Consider the following 14,801-nt stretch of genomic DNA (forward strand, 5'->3'; position numbering starts at 1 on the left):
ATTTTCTCTCCTCATGATTTCTTTTTTTTTTTTTTTTATTTTTTTGTCAAGGAATCACTTGACTAAATGAACTAAATTTCTGATGAAGTAGGGACCATCTACGGCATTCTATATGCAAACAAACATCGGATGTCTATTGCCCTAGAGCTGGTAATAATAAATGGTCTCAACTTCCCTGTAAAGAAAGAAAAAAAGTGATTTTAGGAAAACTCTTTTCCTATTAGACTGCACAATATAAGTGAATCAATGGAAAAGAAGTGAACTGTATATATTTCTTTTAAAGCAATGCTGAGTGAGAGTAGTTACTCTCTAATTCAGAAACCCTTTATTTCAAATATTCAGTCCAGTGACTGCAGATAGGGAAATAATAATTTGCAGATCAGAATATCTGAATCAAAATTAAGCTTGATTAGCACTTCTGTATAAACACACACAAAGACACACATAGAAACTTCTACAGAAAAAGTGTTTCAGGAAATAATTTCAGTTTTTCAAAAACTGAGATGGAATATCCTTCATAAATGTGAATTTACATTGTACCCAACAATATAGGGAACTCCTGGCTTTACGGTTGGGTTGAATAGGTAGACAAGCTATAGCACAGTGCTGTTGCATGAAGGAGAAGCTTTTAGAGTGCTAACCGATATGATAAATTCAACTTTGTCAAACTGTTCAGGTTACTGCTTACAATTTCTATGACAAGGTAATCAATTTTAGATAATGTGACATGATATGATAATCATTTTCCACATGAATATTTCTACAAGCAGAACTTCTACTCTGTGATAAATTCTATAGAATGTGTTAAAGCAACTTGAACTAGCGTCAGGCACTGAATGAAGACAGGACTGGGTGTCTGGAATATGTTTCATCCTCTCTTTCTTCAAATAATCAGAATTAAAAATCGGAAGCAGCTACTTTAAAGTCAGTTTAACTCTTTAAAGAGTTTCAGAGTCAGACACCTCTGACAGACAATTCATTTTCGATATCTTAAATATCCACAAGAGGACTAGCTAAAGCATTCAAGAGTATATTTTTTCTCCATATAGACAATTAAGGGAGGCTGGGATGGATATCCTAGTCTTGGATGTTGAATATTTCAATAGATGGAAGACATTTTACAACTTTGATCTTTCCTAGGACTTTGGTATTTAGCATAACTCTATTAAAGATCACAGGGATCTCAATTTTGAAAGGTATAACTGCTCTTGACTAACTGCTCAAAATTACTCTTAAATGCCAAGACCAAAGCTACAGCAAACCCGAAGTGACACCCAGTAGTGGAGCTGTCACAAATGTAATTTGTGATTCTGTATTTACAGTGATAAGCCCCATACTCAGAAACATATCCTTTAAAAATATCTGAAATAGATTAAAAATGTAAAGAATCAGAAAAGAAAAGGAAGAAAAGAAAAAGTAAGTATCATAAAAAAAATGAACATCAGTTCTAAAAATTGCTGGCTTTCAAAGACCAAGAAAATCTTACTCTATGGAGAAAACACGGCACTAAAATAGCAATGTTCTATGTAGAATAATCTTTTGAGTTTATCCAAATAGTTTTAGCAAAACAGTCATTAGCAGTGATAAGAACTATTTAAACGTCTGCATTATCTTTTATTTACAGATAAGGGTTTTGACAAGTGACGCATCTCCATTTCGCACAAAGAGGTCTAAGTGACTTAGTGATGTTAGCCAGGGTGGTCAAGGTCCATTCCTCATAACCCATGACACTTTAGTAAGATTCCTAAATTAGAAACCCACTTGCTCATGGCTGTATCTACAGGCAATGGAAAGATACAGGCACCTTCAAAGAGTGTTTCAGCCCAGTTAAAACCCAAAGCTCTCTTGAATGCATTTGTCTCTCAGTTGAATCGATAATGAGTATTGGGAAACCAGTCATGTAACTAACTCTAATAGGGAGCATTAATCCAGGTCACCATCTATGGAAGAACACCACTTTGTTATAATGATGAAATTGCTCTGTTTTGTTGAAACACAGTGAGATTTGGACTAAAGTGTCAGGGAATATGGTAGATGATGCATTACAGCTAAGGATTAGAATGCGTTAAGTCTCACAAGAAAACGTGATGGGGATGGTAAGGGTGGGAGAGGTCAAATATTAAAAATCTTACCTCCCCATTCAAGAAACAATAGAGAACAGCAACAACAAAACCCTGGATAAATGGGAGAGAAAAAACTGTAATTCAAATCCTTCAGGAAATGCCAGAAAATAGCTGGAGTTTAAAGAAACAAACAAAACCAAAATCCTAGTCTACAAAGCATATGCATATGTGAATAGACACATAGTCTGAAAACTATGCATGCAAAGTGGTCATAATGAATACATATTTATTTTTAACAAAAGCAGAATTCACTGTATAATCACCTGGAAAGATCCCAGTCCCAATTCAAACACTAGTCTCTCCCGCTTACTGACATTTTCAGGAGAAAAAGCAAACACCGTGTAGTGAATTCCAAACAAGGGGATAAGCAGTAGCGTAGAACGAGCCAGTCTCCTGTTACAATAGAGTGAAAGAACTTTAATGCAGCCTTGTAATAAACAACTTTAATTAAAGAACACCCAACAAATATTTTCCTGCCTCCCAGTTGTTAAATATATGCATTATATACTTATACATACAAATTAACAACATTCCCATTTGCTCACAAACAATGATTTTACACACACTGCGGTTTTCACCTACTTCTTCATAATCATGCAATAATAGTGCAAAGCAGCATATTAATAATGTTTAGTACTCTGCATTGCTGTTTTGGTTTGCATTATTATTAGCCAGGATTTATTGTACAGTGCCAGACACAAGGATGGAAATTTTTGGTATGGGATTCAAACTGCTACCAGAGCATGATAATAACCTCCTTACCTAATTGGTTAGTCTCAATGGAGTGCCTGGAATTACCTTTTTTTGTGAATATATTTCTTTATTGAACAAACAAACAAACAAAAAACGCCACAGAATAGCACCGAAGACGGAAAAACCTGTATGCTCTTTAAGTCATGATTACTCCCCAAGGTCTTGCTTTTGGCTTCATTTACACAATTGAAATTTAAGTGTAGTTCCATTATATAACTAATTTCCATTGCATCAGAATAAAGGGTGGTTGGGAGGGAAATCAGATCCCATGAGTCTAGACAAAAGGGCTGGAAACATCTCTCTGTACCTTTAAGCAGTAACTAAATATCAACAATATTCAACAAAAGGAGGGTTCCAACAAAGGATTTATGTATCAGCTTCGATCAATGATGTCGCTTACTGATCAGGTAGCAGAAAAGACCCAAGAGAAAAAAAAAAAACACTGAATGAGGCAATTGCTTTATTATAACAAAGTGGCCTAAGGACAAGTGGCCTTCTTGGACACTTTCAAATGGGGGAAAAAAAAGTGACCGAGTCCCTTTAGGTGAGTTAAGAAAATAGATGGAGGTCAGAGAAAGCTGAAACTCTGCAAAGACTTATGGAAGAGGTCTCTGTTATTTCAATTCAAAAATTTCAGTCTGCTTATGTTATATGGAATACAGGTTTTAATTTGTTCATTACATACCCAACTGGAATTCAATGAAATTGCAGGCTTAATTAATACACCTCCAAGAAGTCTGTGAGTATATCCAACAGTAAACATTAGCTCCTTGCTGGTGGCCCTCAGTTATGCATTGCACACTGATAGTGATAAACACAGAGGAACTCTTGTCCTTAGACAGCACTAAATGTCATATGATGCATTTGTGTGATGCACACCAAATCTCAAATCTCAAGTCAAAAACCAGAGGACTAATATTTCTTAAGAATTTAGACATTAATCAAATGTGTTTTTTTTTTAATTTTGTTTTGTTAGAAGAAAGAGGGTGAAAAATAAACTCTTAGAACAGGTTGATAAGGAGCATACAGAATCGCCAACTTTGTTGATCTCTAGAAAAAGTGTTATAGTACTGAGACAAAGGCATGGGTTTAAAAGACCCATGAAGATTTATTTTAGTCTTTTTCTCTATAGACAAGTTACTAAATGGATAAAAAAAAAAACAGAAAATTTGTGGAAAAGATTATAAAACAATCTCCATTAGCAAAAAGGTACTCAAGGCACACAGCAGTGTTTTAAACTAGCCATCAATTACAAAGAAATCAAGTGAGGCAGTAAATGGGACAAAGAAATATCATTTCTCAAAATCAGTGACCCTGTATATACATTTTGATTGACAAATCAGAAAATAATTGCTCATTCAGATGGTGTATTTCACCTCAGCCATAGAGGATCTGCTTTTCTTAGTGCCATTTTTTCTGAAGTAATCATATCCGATTATTTATACAATTAGTTTGCAGCATCTTTATGTCATCCTCAACTTATTTGACCTATTGTCTTTATCATTGTCATAAAAGTTATCAAGAAAATACAGAAAAAGTATAAAAAAGCACACCCTGAAAATTATAGATGTATAATATCTACAGTATCTATGAGGAGGAAAAAGTTATAGGTAAGAATGGTAAGAAAAACTTTAGAGGCTATTAAGGTTTGTGTGAATGACAATGAATTATGGTTTTTTTTTTTTTTTTTTTTCCTCCTCAAGAATACTAAATTCTAGGTGGGGAAAAAAGAGGATTTAAAGCAGCAGCTGTGAGACAAGAAAAATTACATGCAATGGTGAAATTAAGATGTTGAAGCTGAGAATTAATTGAGATTCTCAGCTGTGGAACATAGATACCCATCCTCCTACTTAACACATTCTGTAGGACAAACAAGGAACTAGGGAACCTACCCAACAACCTCTCAACTGAGCTTAAAACGGCTGTTTAGAAAAGACATGTTCTTCAAGAGGCAAAGTAAAAAATCATATTTACATTCCACTGAGGAGAGGAATGTCTCAGGTTTACTTTACAAAAGTAAGGCATTTTCCAAAATATATTGAAAATGATTCAATTATTTTCCCGCTTTTTTCCTCTAAAATGGTTTAAAAATGAATTTCCCTCCAATAAAATGACTGTATAAGTCATTCTCAACCTTTCAGAAAATATTAATCTAAAAAAAATATAGATAATAATGTCCTCTGTTTTGACATACTTCTCTTTTGAAGATGTTCTGCTAGCCAATATAAATTACGGAAAAACACCTTGCAATAAAAGGTAATAGAAAATAGAAGAGTCCTACAACTTTTAAAACATTGGTCCTCTACACCACAGGACCCATAGCCAAGGGAGCTAATGTATGAGGACACTTTTGGTTGTCATTCTTCTTCCTGTCTCTGAAAGAGAGGTGAAAATGAGAGTGTGATAAGGTTAATAGTTTACTCATGCTTCAGTACCAGCTAACCCCTCTGCACTGTAGATGTATCTTGTGCCATTTCTCCTGAGCCTGTGGCTGCTTCTATCAGACTAATCAGAAAATAAGCTTAACCAAAGCAGTGGTAGGTCATGTATAAGTTTTGATGAGTGCTGTTAAAATAAAGATAAAATACAGAATAATTTTTACTCTGTCGAAGAGTTTTTCACCTTGGGTTTAGAGGTTCTTACATCTATGTATCTATGAGATGAAATACCATAGACTGAAAGAATGCAGAAGACTTAGAAAGTCATAGGTTTTGAAGGAATATGCAGTTATTATTATCTGGGTCTGCTTCATTGAAATAAGAGAATGGTTCATTTTAAATGCTGAGGTGGAATTAATTTGATTGAATATATATATTAACTCCACATCAACACTTGTTTTATTGTCAATGAAGAAAAACAGGCATAATGCATCTATTTTATCTAGAAGATTCTAATCATAGTTAGCATGTGACTTTCAAGAAACTCAGTTGCTCCCCTGACATATACATTCCCAATCCAAAATATTAATTAGATGTGTAGATGTGTAATTTTGAAGAGTTGAGGTAATATCTAAACTTCTAAACATCTAAACAGATTTTAAAAGCTGTTCAGGCTTATTGAGATCTTTATTCTTTGACACACACAAAAAAATGAAGCTTAATTTATGGATTTATGGGATGGCATACAAGTAGTTGGTTTTTTTTTGTTTTCGTTTTTTGGCTTCCTGATGAAGTTGAAGACAGCTTACAATTGACTACAGAGAAGATTTCACTTACAAAAGTTTTCAGACTGAAATCCTTGTAAAACACTACATTTATTTAGCAGGAAAATAATTTTACTGCAAAGACACTGTAAGCAGGTTCTGCTGTATCAGGATGAAGATTAAGTGGTAAACTTCATATTTAAAAGATTCTCTTCCTAAAGTTAGGTCTGATTTTTCATGACTGGTAAAGAGATTCTAGTGTTTGAGCTTCTCTTGTCTTAGAAAATTGACTTTCTGACTATTGTTTTCTTTGTTGTCTGTTTCTTCTATCTGCTATTGCACAATGTCAATCTGTTGGCTGCATCTTCTGACACCTTCACTATACCGTAGTGACAAAATCACAGAAGAAGGGTATTTTCATGATCTTGTAGGTCTTTAATATGTGCAATCAAACATAATAAAATAAGTAACATTGAGTTATTTCAACATTTTCTTTTTTTTTTCTTTAATAGTTACAAATGTAACTATACATTATTCTCTAGCAAAATGCTATACTTGTGGATTGATAGAGCAGGACCTCTTTGAGAATAGTGATCTTCCCTCAGAAGACTGTCATAAAATGCAAAAGAAATTTCAGCAGAGAACATAGAATCTAAGAGATTTCTGAGAGCTACATGCCTAAGCTAATCCCGTGGACATCTTGTACAAGTAACCAAGTGGTATGCAGTATGATAAAGGGATTAATTCATAAACATCCAAACTATTAGTTCACTTTTTTGATTCTTCACTCTCCATGGGCATTGATTTCAAACTAGATATTCATCATTTAAATACTAGGCTAACCTCAGAGAGAACTGACTCATATGTTTTCCTCGTCCCTGGATATACACTGACACAACTGCATTCTGTTCAATGGATGTAAGTGTTCTACCCTGGATGAAAGTCTGATTCACCCACTCTTTCCCTACCACAATCATTCTAGCAAAATTTCTTGTAAAAAGTGTCATCGCTCAGTGTCACCAAAGCTCACCTCATTGCTGTGTAATTAGGAGTAATTATTAGCAGTTGTTATGCACATGTTGAAGGATATAAGCAAGTGATTCAAAAATCTGTACAAATCATTGAAAGACAGAAGGGATTACAATCCGAGCTGGAAACCACTATCTAAAACCATAAATAGCATCAGCAATAATTCATGAAATTTCACACAAAGAAACCTTAAAATTCTTGATCATGGCGCATCAGCAAAAGCATAAGAACAAAAAAATTCCACATGCAACAAGAACCAAGTGAATGCTTGCTCTCCAATTAATACCCCTCTGCTACTTCAAAATCATTTATTCGCAACATGCTTCATACAAACACAGTAATGTCACAGGATTGCGTACACTTACAGGGTAATGGTTGATAGTTCTGACATCTTGCAAGAATGCTGGTTAGCCCTCTTAGGCTTACAGTAGCATTTCTGAACGCAGCTGCTGAATATGACAAGATTAGCATTTTTTTTTTCAGCATATTGTGAACAGGCCAAGGTATGACAGTTTCAACACATTTATGAGACACATCACAGAGATAGAAAGCGGACATGATGGAATGAAATTATAGCACAAACCAGCTGCTTTATTGAAGCAAAAATGAGAAATAAATAATAATTAAAGAAAAAAAAAAAAGCATTGGATGTTACTGGCAATTGTGATGTGTTGATTCACAGACAAGCCAGAGACTGAACAACCTGGAGGCAGGTGGTCAGCCTTACGCATCAAAAATACACATGACTTTTGCAGTCTTATAGGGTACAGAGTGTAACAGATCAATATATTAAATGAAAGTTGACTACACAGTTGTGAAGGACAATTAAGTAGTAGTACAAACTCGTAGAATGGAAATTATTCTAAAATGGAGTTGGATTATAATTTCCTAATTTTTGTGTATAACATGTAAATAGCTTCTTTTTATTGGAGAGTGCTAGTATGGACACCAAAAGTGATTCTCAGCCCAGTTTCCTGCATATAAGGGAGATGATAGGAGTTCAGTATGAAAATTGGATGGCTAAGACCATTCTGCATGCTGTGTTATAGCAAGAACAGCCATGGAGAATGGAATCTTTACATTTACAGTTATCTGCCAAGAAGGGTAATCTTGTCATTTCACAAATACCTTTCTCAAATACCTTTAAGAAGGTCTTTCAAGGGACCTGAGGGACAGGAAGATAGAGATTTTGTGCATTTTTTGGTAGGCTGAAAACTGTATGGGAATTAAAAATGTTTCTTTCTTGTTGAAGTTTCTGGGAATAGTTCTTTCCTTTTCAAACACTTTTTTTTTTCTTTCCCCGCAGTAGGTTTCACCTTAGGGAAGACTGGATATCTACAGTATACATTTCTATTTGAGCCTGGTATCCTTGGAGGACTTTCAAGTCAGCAGAGAGAATAAGTCACCAAGAAAGAAATAAGACAGTTTTAAGGCAGGATATTTTAGATATCCACATTAGGACAGCACACCAAACTCCACTGACTACCTTGAGCAGATCTCCACTGCAGATTTTAAACACAATTGCCTACAAGGTAAATGTCTATGCAAATCATATTTTTTTTTTCTTTTGCACTGTCTATGATTTGAGTTCACTGAAGCAAATATGGAAAATGTATTTTATAAAGTAAACAATATAGTAGAAGGAATACAAAAAAAGTACTTCTCTTTACTGTTTAGTCTCTTAAGCCAATCCCAGTTACTAGAGTTTCTCTTTCTGTTTTGGGTAATGAAAAGCTGACAGCTATATTCTGAGTGTAAAATATTTATTAGAAATGGTATCATAAGACGTAAAATAATGCAACGTTGTGGGACATGCACACCCAACAAATAGAAGAAGTAATCACATTTCAACTTGTGAATGGAACTTCATTTCCTCAGGGTGATGCTTAGGTAGTTAATATGAAAATGACGGTGTTATTTTTTCAGAATCTCTTTTCCAACAATTTTTTTCCACTGTATCATATAACATGACTGATTTCACAGAGCCAAGCTGTGAATTATGACTGACCAAGAATAAAGATTGAAATTTTAGAAACATTTCCCTTGTACTTTGGCTGAGATTTTCAAAAAGGAAAGTAGAGTTTGAATACTTCACTCATTTTTTGATCACCTGAGTTGAAACACATTTTATCAGACTAATTTTTACCACAAGACTGATTCTCAGAATGTGCTGAGAAAAACAGTTGTTAAAATACTTTAAGTGACATAACCTGAAATACCTAAAAATCGATAGTCACTTTGAAAAATCCAGTCCTGGAGTACTTTAGGGGGTTGTTTTATCCTCTGCACATTTCCAGTGAGCAGAATGAACATGAACAGTGTTCACTTGCTTGCTATAATTATTTAAAGGGACAAATTTGATTCTGAAAATAATATCTGAGTTAACTGCTACTCCACAGCCAGTGAAAGAAGGTTCATATATTGGTGTGGTGAAAAGCTTCTGTAGCATTTCATAGAAATTTCATTGCTGCTCTATTGTTTTTTTTTTTTATTATTATTCCACCATCATATGTAATTGAAATAGAATTATTTTTCTCATGTTAGATATTATAAGGTGAACCAAAATGTTTAAAATACAGAACTGATAGAACTATTCCTTTTTTTTTTCTTTTTAAACAAAGCAGAGAGATTAAAAGAAAATGAAGAGAGCAGAGGCAGAGAAGGCAGAAATAAGAAAGAAATGGGAATGAAAGAAAAAAATAATGTAAATGTGGTTGTGGATGTCAAGACATTACATGAATTAGGGTAGGATCTTTAGTCCTCTGTAGGCACATACAGAATGGAACTGGTGACATCTAATATATCCATCTAAGAAGAAACTAAACTTTGTTGTCACCTTTAGCTCACTCAGCCGTGGAAAGAAGTGGGCATTTCCAGAGGCTGAGATGACCTATGTGACAGAGATGTCTAAGACATATGGGATGCATAGTCTAATGGAGGTGCCCAGGTCTCTTGGTTTGACCAATAGACGACGACTAGACTATTCAGATTCAATACGAGACTTTAGACAGCTAAAGGCAAACAAGCTGAGTCTCACCGCATGTGTCCTGTGCATGGACTGCAGCTGCCTCTGGGAGGAAGAGGGAGGGTGCTAGGGTGGAAGGGGAAAGAGAAAGTTAAATAGTCCCAGGATGAAATGAGTGATGCTTGATGTGGCTGAAGACCATCTTGTCAGATTGAACACCTAGACGTCCGGCAAGTTAGTACAAATAAGAGAGTTTAAAAAAAAAAAAAATGAGGCAAAGGTAGTTGCAATTCAATTGTACAGCATTTGTACGCTTGTCATAGGTGCTTAAAAGAGGTTAAATAAGCATGCCAATTCACAGGAATTAAGTTATTCTTTGTTACTAGGCCATGTAGGTTATAATGAAAAAGACCAAGGATCTGCATTTAGGTCATTGATAGTCCATAGGGAATGGCAGAGTTTGTGGGTTTTTTCAGAATATGCTGAAGGTAGAGCCTTAGGGAAGACACAACAAAGGCAGAACTTGTTTTGTGCAGATTAAAATTGTACCTCATTAGGAATCTTTTTGCACCCTGCTCAGACAATTCCCAATGAGCAACATTGGCAACTCATCATGGAATAAACATGCATCAGTAGGAGAAAGAATGTAGAGAAAACATATTGAAATAAAGTACTGAATATAAAGCAAAATATTAACCAAGGTGGAAGCAGAGAGAAAAAAATGCAGTTATGCTGTGTACTATTTATGCTATGTACTGCCTTACCTGTGGCTGGTATTTTATTAGTGGGGGAATTATTTTTCTTGGCACCCAATTTTAAGGATTTCCTGAAGTTAGCCTTGTCTTCTGGACAGAATGCAAACTTTTTTTTTACCAAAAACTTGGACTTGTAGATCAGATATAAACAGTTCACAAAATTGAACTCATATTTTGAGTAAGAAAAAAAAGTTGTGATAATTATACAAGTATATCCTGCCTCAACCTTAACGGTGTGCACTGATCCAATCCATAACTATATAACTATACTCCTGTCACTCATCTCTTATAGACACAGAATAAAAAGCATAGGTGCATCTCTCCAAAACATTAATTTAATTCTCATCTCATCTGACTGTGAAAGTCTATGATACAGATATTTATCTCCTATCTTGTCACTCCAAGTCTCCTTTGCAGTAGATATAAACAAACCAAAAAGTGAGAATCATCTGAACTTAAAAATGTTTAGCATGAAGTGAGTTGCACCAAGAACATTTTTTGCTAGAGGTGGTAGGTCTCTTCTGACAACAGAAGGAGCCCAATATGATTAGCTTACTTAATCAGTTGCATTCCACTCTGTCTTGTTAAAAGCACAAGCACTTTTTATTTCACTTCATAGAAGTGTCAACTCTATTTATCTACTGTTCAACTAAGAATAAACCCAAAACAAGTTTAGAACAAGACAACCCACATGTGAAATCTCCTTTACAGTTCTTGTCCAAAACTCATTAAAATGACTTAACTTTAACAGGTAATATACGCCTATTGCCTGACTTTGTGGTCTTTAAGTCTTTGAAGTCTGTTATACTTTTTGCCACCCTGTGCCACATGCTCTAGGTGTGCCTGCTTGAGCAGGAAGGTTGGACTAGATGATCTGTAGAGGTCCCTTCCAACCTTAAATATTCTGAAATATTCTGAAATACTGGTTTAAGACATTTAAGTCATTTTCTTTTTCTCTCTCTCTCTTGTTTGTTCTGAGTACATATCTACTACATAGATCAGTGGATCAGTTTTGGTTTCTTTTTTTTCAGTGATTTAGAAGAACAAATGAAGATCTGTACTTTTGGTATCTAAGTACTTGTAAAGTCAATGGACACTATCAAGATGAAAACCAAGATCTATGTGGAAAATCTGAGTTTTTTTATGATTTTTAAAAATTCCAATGTTATAGAAGATGTACAATATAATATTCTACATAAAATATTCTACATATTTTAATTCCACTAAACTTAGATTTATTTCATTGTAACTGAAATCTAGCATGGTAATTACATTTAGAATTTGACAAGGAAACCATCATCACCTCTGCAGAGGCAAAGGCTGTCTTATCACTTGCACTTCCAGACTATAGATACAGTTGAAAAAGAATATTTAATTAATATGGATTAAAACTGCAATCATTTTTTTTTCCAAAAATCCTGAGGTTTGCTCAGAACTGAAGCTTGAAGATGAGTGGTCAAGAAAAGCTGAAAACACAACTCTTCACTGGTCACTGGTTGCTTGTATGCATAAAATGGGCACACTAGGATGGGGAAAGCAATTCTTGTGTGCATAGATCAAAGAATTAAGAGATAAAAATTATTATTTGTTTGTATTCTAGAAAAGAAGGCTGTTGGTACAAAGAATAATTCAATAGAAGACCTATTTTCAGTGAACTGTCCTTTTAAATAAGCTACTTCTAATGAACTATAATATCAATGTTACATATACCCATCTTTCCCATATATTAAGATTTACATTAACATATATTAACCTATTCTAAAAAATTAAATCATTCTCACCTACCCCAGAGCATAGCATACTGTCATGCATAATGGAATAATTCTGATGGAGATGCATTAACATAACTTTGGAGTAGAGACAGTAGCATGTTAAGTGAGAAAAACAGAGCACACCATGTGAGATTCTTGACTGAATTTGAATTTAGGTTTGCTGTTTGAAATGAAGAATATGCATGTCCAAATTAAGCCATGAAAATCACAGAATATGGTTAACTTATGCCTCATGGTCCTTAAAATATCTAAACAAAATCCACAAAGAATTTGTTGTCCAAGTCTGGCACAAAAAGTAGATATTCAAATGTTATAGACAGGTCTTTGCCCTGTCAATCGGTAGAGCTCACCACTGGTGTAACCACATTTTGTTTATATAATTTGGAACTTCAGTTAGCCTGTATTGCCTCTCCCGCTTTACACTTTACATGGTATCCCTGCAGACAGTGGTCCAGGTTTCATTTCACCTCTCTAAACCTCTCTGATGAAAAATGAGAATGCTGCCTCACTTGCAAAGATGTAGGCTTGTAGACCTAGGATCATATGAACGATCCTGTGTTTGATTGGAAATACTGACGAATATGAGATGAGAAATACTGGGATATTTCTCAGGGTACACATGCAGAGCAGCTGGATTACTAGACTATGATATGAGCCATATGCACACTCATCTTCACTGACACTGAGTTGAGTATTAAACCCGTGTAACTTGGCAGTTTTTATGTCCATAATCTCCACAGCAGAAGGAATTTATTCTTGGGCCATTAAGCAATTATCTAGTTAACATCACACAGTTCCTCTTTTGCATATCATTAGTGAGAGCCTCGTAAGAAGTTCAGCCTTCCAGATGAAAAATCCTTTCATACTTCAACAGCAACATCCTTCTTGGCCAATCCATTCCTCTAACAAATATGCAATGTTTTAGAGCACTTCCAAATAATCTTCAGACATAAAACTAAAACCATTGGATGTGATGCGTGTTCGTTGCTGAAGTGAGGCACAAGAAATCAATGACAAGGAGAAGCAGAGACACTAAGGGGTCTCTTAATTAAACTCCTTTTGGTCTCAGCATGTCGATGCAAAATGTGAATGGTAGCAAAAAGGAAATGGAAGACCATGAATACTGCTGTGCAGCAGGCTCTGAAGAAAATTCAAAGCATGTTTAAGATCCGAGATGTCAGAATTATTCCCCATTCTCTGCAGTCTAGTAGCAACTGTTGCATGACCTATTTTTCTGCCTCCATTTTTAACCTATACACTGAATAACTCATCCCAGGAATTCCAGGAATTCCAGGAATCAGGAAACTGATTTAGGATGAAGTAACACTGAAAATCTCTCCCTCTCAAGCTAACAATGCATCATAATTATGAGCAATGTAGGAGGGAAAGAGAGAACAGCCAGAATGAGTATTTGGATGCTTCCAAGCTAGCTCTCATTTTGAAATTTCTGTAAAGTGATCTGAATCTCAGAAATGGCAGAGATTATTTTCTGTAACCAGTAAACTGTCCTGATAAAGGTCAGTCTCTATATACTTATGGAAATCTTGGCACCTGAATCATAACTCATGAAGATACAAGGCCTTTAGCACGGAAAGTTTTCCAGTTCTGCTGATCTCAATGGCAGACAAAGTTTATCAATACAGATCAAAATTGGATTATTTACTTAGGTGAAGTACAGTGACTTTAGGAACATATTTAAGAGATCTCGTCTCCATTTTCTTTAGGAGTCCTACTTCATTATTTCTAATTTTGAAACTCGGTTCACACATGGTTTTGAAAGTCAGTTTGAGAATTACACATTAAAGAGAATTTAGTCAAGTTTGCTAATTAAAGTAAGAACCTTTCTATTGTGCACATTGCTAAGTATTTGTGGTACTTTATAAAGCATTGATAGAATAACTTTATATATACATATATATATATATAGAGAGAGAGAGAGAGAGAGAGGGACCACTTCAAATATTGTATATGCATGTATAGACCTATACTTCAATAAGTACCCAGGCATGGACTCAAAATATATATACAAATCACACTGGCTTGAGCCTTCAGCTGCCTTGAGTGCTGTTCCTTACCAATGATGGAAGCCAGAGGCTTTTTGGTACAGACTTTCAAAAATATTTGGGTCCTAAATATCCAGATGCATACTACTAATATTTCAATGGGTATTCAGAAGGCACTTCCTTCAGAAGGATCTTCTGTGCCTAAGCCTCCTTTGAAGCAGGGTTGTTTTGACTAATCCAAGCCCTGCTGACAATGCTG

At 35.0% G+C, this 14,801-nt stretch overlaps 1 protein-coding gene across 10 annotated transcripts in view; it reads right to left on the bottom strand.

Annotated features, from left to right (window-relative positions):
* ADCYAP1R1 (ADCYAP receptor type I) overlaps positions 1 to 14,801 on the bottom strand; it is a 125,553-nt gene that overhangs the window by 2,493 nt on the left and 108,259 nt on the right. For 6 of the 10 annotated variants that reach the window (XM_026041060.1, XM_026041057.1, XM_026041058.1 and 3 more), the window contains 3 exons: positions 7,413 to 7,496; positions 2,387 to 2,516; positions 2,133 to 2,174 (listed from right to left, as the gene is read on the bottom strand). In XM_026041060.1, the coding sequence (XP_025896845.1) occupies positions 2,133 to 2,174; positions 2,387 to 2,516; positions 7,413 to 7,496 (256 nt within the window). The remainder of the gene's footprint in view (positions 1 to 2,132; positions 2,175 to 2,386; positions 2,517 to 7,412; positions 7,497 to 14,801) is intronic. The other 4 variants (XM_026041063.1, XM_026041061.1, XM_026041066.1 and 1 more) reach the window with 2 other exon arrangements.

The sequence above is a fragment of the Nothoprocta perdicaria genome, unplaced genomic scaffold (assembly GCF_003342845.1).
Source record: "Nothoprocta perdicaria isolate Ctin4 unplaced genomic scaffold, notPer1 scaffold_277, whole genome shotgun sequence".
Lineage (NCBI taxonomy): Eukaryota > Metazoa > Chordata > Aves > Tinamiformes > Tinamidae > Nothoprocta > Nothoprocta perdicaria.